Here is a 12227-nt window from a genome sequence, read left to right as displayed (position 1 = left end):
AAGCATTTGTTGTCTTTTTTTCCCCTCAACAAATTGAATATAACACTCTTTACCATCTGAGCCTAACTCCATAAGCTCAGAATCATTAGACCCATTAACCTTCGACTCATTCTCCCAGTTAGGTACTTGTTCATTTGCATTAGCCAATTGGAATCTTATGGACCATACCAGATTTTGATTGCGATTAGGATAGATATTTCTAACATTATCCCCAAAATTACATTCGTTCATATTTCTATCCATATCCAACCTCTGACTCAACGTTCTATCTGACTTCTGTAACCATCTGCTAACTACTGAAGACCCTTTTGTAACCGGAGCACACAACGAAATATCCCACCCAAAAAGAATCTTAGCCAGATCTATCCTCACCCTAACTGGGAAAAAACTCTACCCATGCTCAAGCTTCCCATAGAGAAAACAAAATACGCTGAGCTTTTTATACTGAAACCTAGCATATAGCATCTAACTAGCCCCCAACACAATTTTCTTTTTACGCTTAATGGAAGTCAAATGTCCAGTCGAACCTTAATCCTCATATACCTCTTCACAACAAACATTGAATCTTCGTATCATAATCAAGAAAACTGCCCAAAAAAGAACGAAATTGACGCGCTATTGCTTTTGACATCAGACCCGAAGGCAGATCGTGAATCTACACCCAAAACTCCACATATAACAATGGTAATGTATTCGGATCCTCCCCTAGTTGAATCTTATGCAATAACAACAAATGATTATTAAAAAACCACGGAGTCCCCTCTAAAACCCAATTCACATCAACTTCATAAAAGAATTGAAACAAAACATGCTTCTCACCTAGATTTGTGATAGAAATACCTTCAATAGGGTACCATAAATCAGCCAATGTGTTTCTCAATGAAGAGAAGTGCACTACACTATCTGGCAAACAACTTCCAACAAAACAAAACTTGAAATCTTTTCTAACTCACTCTCCTCTTGAAACGCCTCCACCTCCTCGTCGACAAGAATCAAATTTTCCAACTCGTCCTCCATGGCCCCCTCCACGAGCCCTAGAAAAAAATTGTGTCAAAAGACAAACGAAAAAAATTGCGTGCCAAAACGGCAGACGAAAAAACTACTATGATCTAGATTTATTGTTATGCTACTATTTTTTTTAATTGTTTACATATAATGTGATATAATATGATTATTATAGTTAGGTATTTGGAATCAAATACATTTTGCATTGCTTACCCCTTCAAACATATTACAACATTATTTTATAAAATTTTACATCCTAACAAATTAAATAATACTATTGCATCTAATTCGCTTTCAATGAAAGTGGCAACATATATTCCAATATTTTAGTAATTAACTTTTGCAAATAGCAAAAAATAAAAAATACATTTGTAACAATATATAAGGCATACTATTTTTAAAATGCTTACGATTGTGTTCTTAATGCAAATTGTGTATGCTTTACTAAATAAATCTAAATGTTTGACTTTATATTTCAAATTATAAAATCATCAAAAGATAAGGGAGGAATCCACTTACACGGGTAAAATTAAAGTAATTTTACACTTTTTCATGTCTTTTGTACAATTAATATTTTAACAATGTAACCAACATAATTCATATTTCATTTATATAGATTATGCATGTCAAATTTGATGTAAATTAAAATTTTCTATCTATTTGGATCGATATATACAAGACTTTAGATCAATATGATAGTGATATCGATCGTTCAAAAGATGTATACATGACAAATACAATTATATTGATAAATTTAACGATTAAATTGTTAAAACATTAATTGTAAAAAAATACGAAAGAATATAAAATTACTTTAATTTTATACCGTGTAAATGGATTCCTCGGATAGGAAAGAAAGCTCTTGACATTATTATATTCTCAACTCTTTTCGAATATTTAAGATTACTTAATAACATTCTTGGTTTTTTTTCATTTTAATTCTCATGTATGACATATTAAACCATTTTTTAATTGATTACTAATCTTTCATTTATGATATATTTTACTATTCTCAAACATTCGTTTTTAGGTTGTAATTATAGTCGAACTTTAAAATGAGAATCAAAATGATTTTAGCCATTACATGGAGGTTTTAAATTTTGTATTTATCTTACATTATTAAAATAAAACTAGCAACACTTAATGTTTTCCTTCGTTTTCTTTTCATCATGTAATTGAAGTCTCGAGGTGAAAATTTTTGGATAATCTTTACTTATATATTTAATTTTTTTTTTTGAAAAAATTGAAATGGTAAGCAAGATATTAAGATTATTAAGATTAATCAATTTGTGTATTAGGTATTTGTTTTTCTTAATTGAAAAATTGCTCGACCATTTCATTCTTAAAAAATTGAGATTTTATTCCTTAGAGTTGATTTTAAGTACTCACTTTTTACTCAACAAAAGAAAAGAAAACCCAATTTTAAAAAATACAAAATCTAAACAAGAAAAAATTGAGTGTTATTGATTTTATTTTAATAAAATAAGTTTAATACAAAATCTAAGAGTTAAAACTATTTGTGTTGGTGATCATTTTGGTTCTCATTTTAAAAGTTGTTACAATCATTTGTTTTTCAAGGTCTAAAGTAAACTCAATAACTAATCATCTGCATTCTGTAGATGTTACTCCATACCCAAGGCGAGGATCGAACTCTCAACAACTGGTTAAGGTAGAAGAGACACTTATCATCTTACCTATCTCCCATGGTTAATACTGTACATATTTTAAACATTATATTAACACACATAATATTCATCTGTTAAAATATAAAAGGCAAAAACTATTTTACTGGCTTAATCCAATTTTTATTGGATATGGATTTATTGGATCCTCTTGTTGGGGATTTGTTGGAGTTTTAAGTAGAGGTAGCTAATCGTACAAGTGAGACTAAACTCGTTTTTAGACTTTGGATCATCTTCGCCTGTATAACTTGTTCTCCAATTGCCTTTTATCAGTCTGTAGACTTTTTGCTTGTTGGCAACATTAAATTGTGATATCATCAAGGAAAGAATTTATTACCACGTCAACAAATACATACACTTGATGCTGGCAACTGTTGCTTTCTTTCAGCCTGCATTTTACAAAACTATTCAGAATTATGCTGATGACTTTAGCTCTCATTTTGATGACCCTGTTCTCCTCTTCTGTGGCTTTTGATGACTCCTTGGAAACAATAAGTCCTTAATTTGTCGCTCAGCACTATACTCTGAAGTTGCCTGCAAAGGCCAAAGTCGACAACTGCTTAACACCAATGATCTTAAGGGCCAGTTCTTCATTGTTTTTGAAAAGTGCTTTTGAAAAGTGCTTTTGAAAAGTGTTTTTCAGAAGTGCTTTTGAAAAGTTTGGTTTAAAATTTGAGTATTTAGCATTACTGTCAAAAAGTACTTTTGAGAAATAAAATGTCTATTTCAGACATGTTACTATCAAATAACAAATATGCATTTAAATAATATTTAAATTAGTTAATATTATTATATTTTAGTAATAATATAAAAAATTATTATAACTTGTTAATATTTTAATATATGAAATATAAATTGTAAATATTTTTAAGCAATAAATATTAATTATTTATAAAATTTAATTAGAATATATAAACTATATTTTAAATATTTAAATATAACCATTAAATATTTGTAACTAGTATTTAAAAATATTTTTTTATTTTTAATTAATAATTTTAACACAATTGTAATTAAGCACCAAGAAAAAAAAAAGAAAAATACTATGTTATTGGAGGGGTGAAAAAGTAATTAAGCCTCAAAAGTGCTTTTGGGAGAGGAAAAGCTAAAATTTTCAGCTTCTCCTTTTGACTCCTTTTCGAAGTGCTTTTGAAAAGCACTTCAAAAGCTAAAATTTCAAATTAAAAGCGACTTGTTCTTCATGACTTTTCTTTTAAAAGTATTTTGGAGTTAGAAGTATTTTTTTAAGCAATGAAGAACTGGGCCTAAGAATAATTGTTGGAATAAGGATAGAAATCGATGGTATTGGAATCCCTATAGTTAAGGATAGAAATCATTATAATCCTTGTAAATCTCGATTCGATTCTTAGGAAATTAGGATATCAATTATCGATTCTTAGGAATTAGGATTTATTTCCATTAAAATGATTATTTCTCTCTATATAAATCAGAACTAAAGCAAGAAAAAATAGAATTTTTTTCCTCCGAGTGTTTTTTCATGGTATCGAGCTTTAGGATTCATTCGATCCTAATTTTTTCTCTAATTTCCTTCCTAAAAATTCCTTGGTTTAGTCCTCCAATGGGTGATATCAATGAAATTTTCTTTGAAACAGAGACATCACAAATAATTCGAATATCAATCGGGAATCACTCAAGGTGAAATTAATTCCTCCACTCTGCGATGATGTTTTTGATGTTCGCTAACAAAACACGACTTGAAACTCTCCATAAGATACTTGGTACTCCCACTACTCATGGATCTCTAGCCATTCAAGGTAACGCCTCAACATTGCTTTTGAATCTAATAATCAATCTCCTTAGATACTCGATTCAAGCGCCCGATCACATGACAGTAACTCCACGTTGTTTCACACCTACACTCCTTGTCATAACAAATCCCGAATCAGCATAGTCGACGGTTCTTACTCACACCGTATGGAATAGGAGAAGTACAAATGATGAGAGTTTTCTCTCGATAAAGTCCTACATGTCTCAAACTTGTCATGTAATTTACTTTCAATTAGTAAACTTACTAAGGATGAAAATGTTCTTGTTGAATTTCCTGCAATTGGTTGTGTGATACAGGAACAGAAATCGGGGAGGATGATTGGCACCGCTAAAGTTGATGATGGACTATATATTTGGAATAAAATAGTATACAAGGGGATTGGCTCTATCCACTTCAAAAGAGGACACTATTATGTTATGGCACAGAGGTTAGGACATCAAACTTTGTGTATTTGAAAAACATCTTCCATTGTTATTTCAAAATAAAAGTATTAATTCCTTAAAGTGTGAAATTTGCCAATTATCTAAACATACCCGTGTGCCATACCCATTAAAACCACATATTCAGTCCCAACCTTTTTCGTTAATCCATAGTGACCTATGGGGAGCCAATGAGTGAAAAATATTACAGGGCTAGATGGTTTATAACATTCATTGATGATCATACTAGGGTCTGTTGGATCTATCTACTCAAAGAAAAATCTGAAACACCCAAAGTATTCCAAAATTTTCACTCAATGGTTCGAACCCAATTCAACTCTACCATACATACCCTCCGTATTGACAATGGGAGAGAATACTTCAACTTTGTCTTAAGTCCATACCTTTCTGACCAAGACATTATACACCAAAGCTCTTGTTCTGACACTCCTTAACAAAACGGGATCTCTGAGAGAAAAAATCGTCATCTCCTTGATGTGGCTCGAGCCATAATGTTCACTATGAATGTTCCAAAATACTTATGGGGAGAAGCTGTCCTCACTGCCTGTTATCTCATAAACCGAATGCCATCAAAGATCCTCAATTTTCAAACACCTCTAAATACTCTTTTAAAGGCCTTCCCTCTATTTCATGTGCCTAATCTTCCAGCCAAAATATTCGACTGTAAAGCTTTTGTCCATAACCATCAACCAAATCAATCCAAACTTGATCATCGAGCCCACACCTGCATCTTCATTGGATATTCCCCTACACAAAAAGGCTATAAGTGTTACTCACCAACATTGCGCCGAATGTTTGTCTCTCGGGATGTTACGTTCTTTGAAAATGAACCATACTTTGCAGCATCTCATCTTCAGGGGGAGATTTTTAATGAAGATGAGACCCTTAATACTCTCCTCATTATACCGCCTGATCCTACTACTACTATCACAAACAAACCTATCCCAGATTTAGTTGTTGTTTCCCCTATGCAGCAAGAATTTAACACCATCCTTCCCAATGACAATACCTCCACCGAAGTACAACCACTTGATCAAGGAAAACAGTAAATACAAGTTTACTCCCGACGGAATCGTTCTCTTGAAACTGATACAGCAGTGCCAATTACATCTCCAACCGAGGACTATTCTGAAACAGAAGTCCCACCTCCATCACCATCCACCTATCTTCAAATTGCAGTTCGAAAGGGTACAATGAGCTGCACTCAACATCCTATTTCTCGGTTTGTATCCTATGGAAATTTATCTAAGTCTTACAAAGCTTTTGTGACTAATGTTGATTCTGTAAAAATTCCAAAAAATATAGAAGAGGCTCTTGAATCAACTGAGTGGAGACAAGTCGTGATGGAAGAAATGAAGGCTCTCAAAAATAATGAAACATGGGAAGTCTCGGATCTGCCTAAAGGAAAAAAACCGTAGGGTGCAAATGGATTTTCACTACGAAATTTAAACCCGATGGTCGTATTGACCGATACAAAGCTCGACTTGTGGCTAAGGGATTCACCCAAACTTATGGTCTCGACTACAACGAGACGTTTGCACCGGTTGCCAAGCTAAACACCGTTCGAGTCCTGCTATCTCTTGCTGCCAACCTTGATTGGCACTTGACTCAATTAGATGTAAAAATGCTTTTCTCAACGGGGAATTAAATGAGGAGGTGTACATGGATTTCCCACCCAGGTTTGAAGAAAACAAGGATCAAGTGTGTAAGTTGAAGAGTCCTTGTATGGGCTGAAACAATCTCCACGAGCGTGGTTCAGCCGATTTGCAAAAGCTATGACTAGCAGAAATTACATTCAAGGACAAGCAGACCACACCATGTTCTACAAGCACTCGGAAGAGGGTAAATGTTGCATCCTTATCGTTTATGTTGATGATATAATATTAACAGGAAATGACTCAAGCGAAATTTTGAGATTGAAAGAATTTCTTGGTACAGAGTTTGAACTTAAAGACTTGGGGAGTCTTAAATATTTTCTTGGTATGAAGGTAGTAAGGTCGAAAAAATGTATCTTCATTTCCCAAAAGAAATATGTTCTTGATCTACTGTCGGAAGTTGGTTTAATGGGCAGCAAACCAGCCGAAACTCCTATGGAGTTTAACCTCAAATTGGGAACTAATGAGGATGGAGAAGAAATCGATAGGGGGAGATATCAACGTCTAGTAGGAAGGCTCATCTACCTATCTCACACCCATCCAGACATAGCCTTCAGTGTGAGTGTTATTAGCTAGTATATGCATGCCTCGAGGGAGAAGCACTTGGAAGCTGCATATAGAATACTAAGATATCTAAAAGGAACTCTGGTAAAGGCACAGTACTTCAAGAAGCATCAACCGAAGCGTGAAAGTCTACATCGATCTGATCAAGGGGTTTTGTTAATGATAGACGCCTACATGGCGACTATTGTAGTTATGTTTGGGGTAATCTCGTGATGTGGAGGAGCAAAAAGCGATCGTGGTAGCACGCAAAGTCAGAGGCGAGTATCGAGCACTATCTCATGGTATATGCGAAGGAGTTTGGATACAAAGACTTATAGGAGAACTAAAAGTGCCTTATACAAGACCTATGAAGATGTCTTTGTGACAACCAGTGTCTTTGTCAAGATAGCACATAATCCACATGCATCATGATCGGACCAAACATGTGGAAATAGATCGTCACTTTATAAAAGAAAAAGTACACTCGGAGAAGTATGCATCACCTACCTACCTACTAGACAACAAGTTGCGGACATGTTAACTAAAAGTTTGAATAGAAACATGTTTGAAGAACTTAGTGGCAAGTCGGGTTTGATTAACATCTACACTCCAACTTGAGGGGAGTGTTGGAATAAGGATAGAAATCGATGGTATTGGAATCCCTATAGTTAAGGATAGAAATGTTATAATCCCTTGTAAATAGAAACTAATCTCGATTCGATTCTTAGGAAATTAGGATATCAATTCTCGATTCTTAGGAATTAGGATTTATTTCCTTTAAAATGATTATTTCTCTCTATATAAATCTGTAAACTAAAGCAGTAAAAAAAAAACAGATTTTTTTTCCTCTGAGTGTTTTTTCAATAATAATAATAACAAGAAACAAAGTCAAGGGACATACCCGCGCATTATACGTGAATCTTAAGGTTTGGATTTGGGTTCCACAGCAAACTCTCAAGTTAAACCCAAAGGAGTCTACACTGATAATAGCTGCCTCCTATAATGAATTGCAAAGAAAACGAATCATCATCTAAAGTATTATAATTAACACAACAACTGATACTAAATATTAAGGTATTAGGGATATGTTAAGGCAACGAATCTTACTTGTCAAAGTCCTCAAGGTTCCTTTTTTAAAAAAAACATAAAACATGTTTCAGAAACTTGAACATTTTACACTATGCCAAGTATGGTCAGATATGGTGCCAGTAGCTCAACATCCAAACAGCAGACTTTCACAAAGCTAATTTATTCCTAACTTCCATGTTAATGTTTTTTTACCTCAACTGGGATACCCTTGCATCTCCAACATAGTGATTTAAGTGCCTGTACGGTCTTCTCTCCACCAGCTTTCAGGCGAGATATGATTTTGGCTGCTGAATGTGCAATGGCATCAGGTTGAGCTTGTTTGAAGTCTTCTAATTCAACATCTGTCTGAAGAAGTGGAAGAAATCAATTTTTCTGATGGAACAAGTGCTATCGTAGCACTCAATTATTCCATGGAACAGTCTTTCTATGTTGCAACTTTATAACACAATATGGTTTAGTTACAGAAGAATGTTTCTTAATAACACCAACAAACAATGCATATCAATCAGCAACTTTATTATTCTAGCTAAGAACAGGATACAAGACCAGAACCACAAATGGTCTCGAACACAAGTAATAAAAGTATTCACACGTTAATCAAACAAAATTTAAAAGAGAAAGAGGATGAAAACCACTAAACACGAAAGCCTTCTACAAACCTGATGTCCATGTGCTGTAATTAGCTGAATTTTAGACATCTGCAATTTGTAAAACAAAGACCCATTCATGGAGATTTCATTTTTCTCAGATTCTTCTGATGTTGAATTATCTTTTGAGGACCCTAACCCATTTCTGTGACCATTAATTATGCTAACATCTTCTACTTTGTCTCCCACAACTTTCTCAACCTGATGTTTATCAGAACTACGAGACTGATTGGTAGATATATGCTTCTGAATTTCAGAATGTTCTTCAATGAACGCTGGCCTTAGAAGGCCTTGAATAGCTAAACCATCCGAAGGTTGCTCCATCCAGTCTATAGGATCATCTGAAGCAACCTATAACAAATAAATAAAGATAAAGTGAGAAAATGTTAACTGGTACAAACCCATGCATCAAAGTTATTTTCTTTAAAACATAGTTGCTACCAAGGGTTCCTTCAAATCAAACTTGACACATGCCAGGAAAGGTTATGTTCGCATAAACATGGATTTAGTTCACTCATCTTCCAAGCAGTGTTCCGCGTTAATTTGCCCTTACTATCAAACATACAGTATCATTACCTCAGTCAACTTGTTGGCGAAGTACATCGGATGGGAGGAATGCATAGTCTCCAATTTTGCCCAGTCTCCTAGTGTCCCATCAGAGTCATCTTGATCATTATCTTCAAGAGCAGAAACCCAATCCTACAAATAAGAAATTAAAAGATGTCTTAGACAGGTTAGAAGAAACATCTTGCATGAAAAGCTAAGTTCATGCACAAGTTAAATTTGAAAGGAGAAGGTCAAACCTCATCATAATCCTCTTCTTCAGCATTCTCATCTTCATCTTCATCTTCAATATCACTATCTTCATCATCAATATCCTCAATTTCAAAATCAACTTCAGATGCGCCAGATAACTCAAGTTCCTTCATGATTTCTGTAGTATCAAAGCCTATAATGACTTGCTGCATAAATGAACTACGTAAGCTTTCAGGAATGCAACAGGAAAAGGAAAAAGGAACTATTAGTTGACCTTTCCGTATGTGACTGCAACTAAAGGTTATTATTCTTATAAATTATTCCAATTTACTCAAAATGAAGCCCAATCTTCCGATTAGAATGGCGCATTCATTATCATGCCAAATCAATAACATTAATGCCTCATTTGGTTAGTAGTGTAATAAGATGAGGAAAATGCCTATTTATTACAATAGTTAGACTTAAAATAAAAATAATTAATACAGTTTTAAACTTGAAATTAGAAAAATGAGTAAAAACTCTTGTTAAAAAAAAAAAAAAGCTCTTCAAAATAAGCAAAAGGTTTTTCCTCTTTTTGCTAAGAATAGGTCATGGGAATGGCTAAATATTACCAATTGAATTAGTTTATTACTCAGTCATGTACTAAAATATGAGTAAAAAATTACTCCTACCAAACATATAGTAAATACTCAAGAACTTTTAGTTATTCATGGGTTGCCTTGACAAACAAGACTAATGTCAATATTGAAAAGCAAAAGCTTCAGACAGAATCTAAGCACCATCTTGAGCCATGCATGCAGGCGTTTCAGATTATTGAAGGTCAGCATTGGAAATTTTATCAGAAAGAAAATATTGCATACCAGAAAGTTATTTTCTACAGCAAAACTTTGCAAAATATCTTCATCACTTTTTACTTGAAAGTATACATCTGCAAGGCATCAGAGTACAGCTTCAATTTGATAAAATAAGACTGACAAGCCTAAATCACAGATATGAGAATAGTCAACTTACTTCCATGTCCATCGGTTACATAAGGCAAGTCTGGCCACATTATACTTTCATGAATTTCATCATTAATCATCCCCGAAAACATAAGTGTAGCTTTAGTATTCACCTGAATATGATTTACTATAGCCAACATTAGCCGCACATACGGGCTAAAAAGTAGGAAGCTATTTTGCTCTGACTATTCATTTTCTTTAAGCTACCCAAAACTGACACCCATGTCAACCATATATTAAAACATGGGTATGACTCTCCAAAGACATATAAAAAGAGAACCTTAGAAAAATCAAACACACCCACCTATATCCAACACTTAAATTTTCTACTATCCGAATAATATAGCATAAAAGTACATATTCCAAATGTTAGCCGATCCCAAAACTCCTCAAAAGGCATCTAATTTGCTTCTCTTAGAGAATAAAATTTTAATTCCCTTAAATGACATGCATCTGAACTCTGAAGTTGATTCTTTGATCAACAATCAAAGCAATATACCTCAATGATGGTCCTACAGGTTTCTGCAGCTGTGAGTGTAGCATCATCGCTATTATTAGAATTCGCCTCACCAATCTCCTCAAACGGATGGTAATCCGGCCTTCCATTCTGCTTGGTAGGACCAGATGCAGAACCCAAATGCTCTGCTGTCACTTGATTCTTTTTCTTTATGAGAGCTCTTCTCCAAGGGGAAGCAGTGTTTAGTCTTTGAAATCTATTCCTGCATACAGCTCTTAGTCCTTAACATTCACAGCCACTATTCTTAATCTCCATGAGCATTTACACAAAATTGGGAAAAAAATTCACCATCAGCTAATGCGCAATTCTACAATATCGACTAAAAACAATGTGTTACTTAGGACAAGTACTTAATTAGGAAATATATAAATTAAACTTAGTACCGAGTTACGTCGAATCCACCACGGCGAAACGGGCGGCGAGAGGTGACGTGGCAACTAGTAACCTCATCGGAGCTGCAGGTAGGACGGTATTCTACTCAAACAGTACATGCACAACATATGCAAAAAAATTAAGTCGCGGTTTGGCGGCTTAGAAAATGCAAGAAAGTTTAAAAGAAGCAAAAGCTAACATATCGAATCATTGGTGGCAGCTAAGTTCATTGAGTTGGTCTCTTAGTCAGGTCTTTATAAGCCATGAATAGCACTAAAAAGGTATATGATTTCGAAAAGGTAGGCAGAGGGGGGAAGAGAGTTACGGTGGAAGGCGGAGGAGCAGAAGTTAGCAGCGGCGGGGAATCGGGCGGCAATAGCTGATTCAAGCATCATCATATTTTAAGATAAAAACTAAAAATTAATTTCTATCCCCGGAAAACCGAGTGCAAAATCTTTGTGAGGCACGAGCGAAGTACGCTTTCCCTTCGAAGAGAGAAGATGAGGTATAAGGGTAGAGTTCCTCCGCCGCAAATAAGAGTTCTGTATTTCCTGCAATCGAACACGTGGCGTAATATAAATGGATGCAAATATTGGTAGGAACAACTAAGAAATAAAAAGTCAAAGCCACATCATATCATAATTCTTTAATATATAATATTTGGATATAAAACTATATCAACTAATAAAAAAATCACTTGAAAATAATTTTTTTAATTAGGGGTGAGCATT

At 34.3% G+C, this 12227-nt stretch overlaps 1 protein-coding gene across 5 annotated transcripts; it reads right to left on the bottom strand.

The window, feature by feature from the left end:
- Positions 1-676: 676 nt before the first annotated feature.
- LOC105791148 (uncharacterized protein At3g49140) lies at positions 677-12021 on the bottom strand. 5 transcript variants are annotated; one of them, XR_008198677.1, is made up of 12 exons: positions 11822-12021; positions 11508-11598; positions 11107-11326; positions 10618-10720; positions 10467-10534; positions 9654-9812; positions 9427-9549; positions 8863-9201; positions 8396-8548; positions 8222-8242; positions 8016-8111; positions 3178-3221 (listed from the first exon to the last, which is right to left on the bottom strand). XR_008198677.1 is itself a non-coding variant. In XM_052634738.1 (11 exons), the coding sequence occupies exons 1-11, from the start codon at positions 11892-11894 to the stop codon at positions 993-995; spliced, it is 1467 nt and encodes a 488-aa protein (XP_052490698.1). In that variant the 5' UTR covers positions 11895-12020; the 3' UTR covers positions 677-992. The 5 variants fall into 5 exon arrangements, 4 of the variants coding, with proteins under 4 accessions (XP_052490698.1, XP_052490699.1, XP_012474539.1 ...); XM_052634738.1 differs by lacking the exons at positions 3178-3221; positions 8222-8242 and adding an exon at positions 677-1034 and having other exon boundaries at positions 11822-12020; XM_052634739.1 differs by lacking the exons at positions 3178-3221; positions 8222-8242 and adding an exon at positions 2527-2718 and having other exon boundaries at positions 11822-12020.
- Positions 12022-12227: the final 206 nt, after the last annotated feature.

Source organism: Gossypium raimondii, chromosome 8, assembly GCF_025698545.1.
Source record: "Gossypium raimondii isolate GPD5lz chromosome 8, ASM2569854v1, whole genome shotgun sequence".
NCBI lineage: Eukaryota > Viridiplantae > Streptophyta > Magnoliopsida > Malvales > Malvaceae > Gossypium > Gossypium raimondii.
This window is presented reverse-complemented; position numbering and strand designations above follow the sequence as displayed.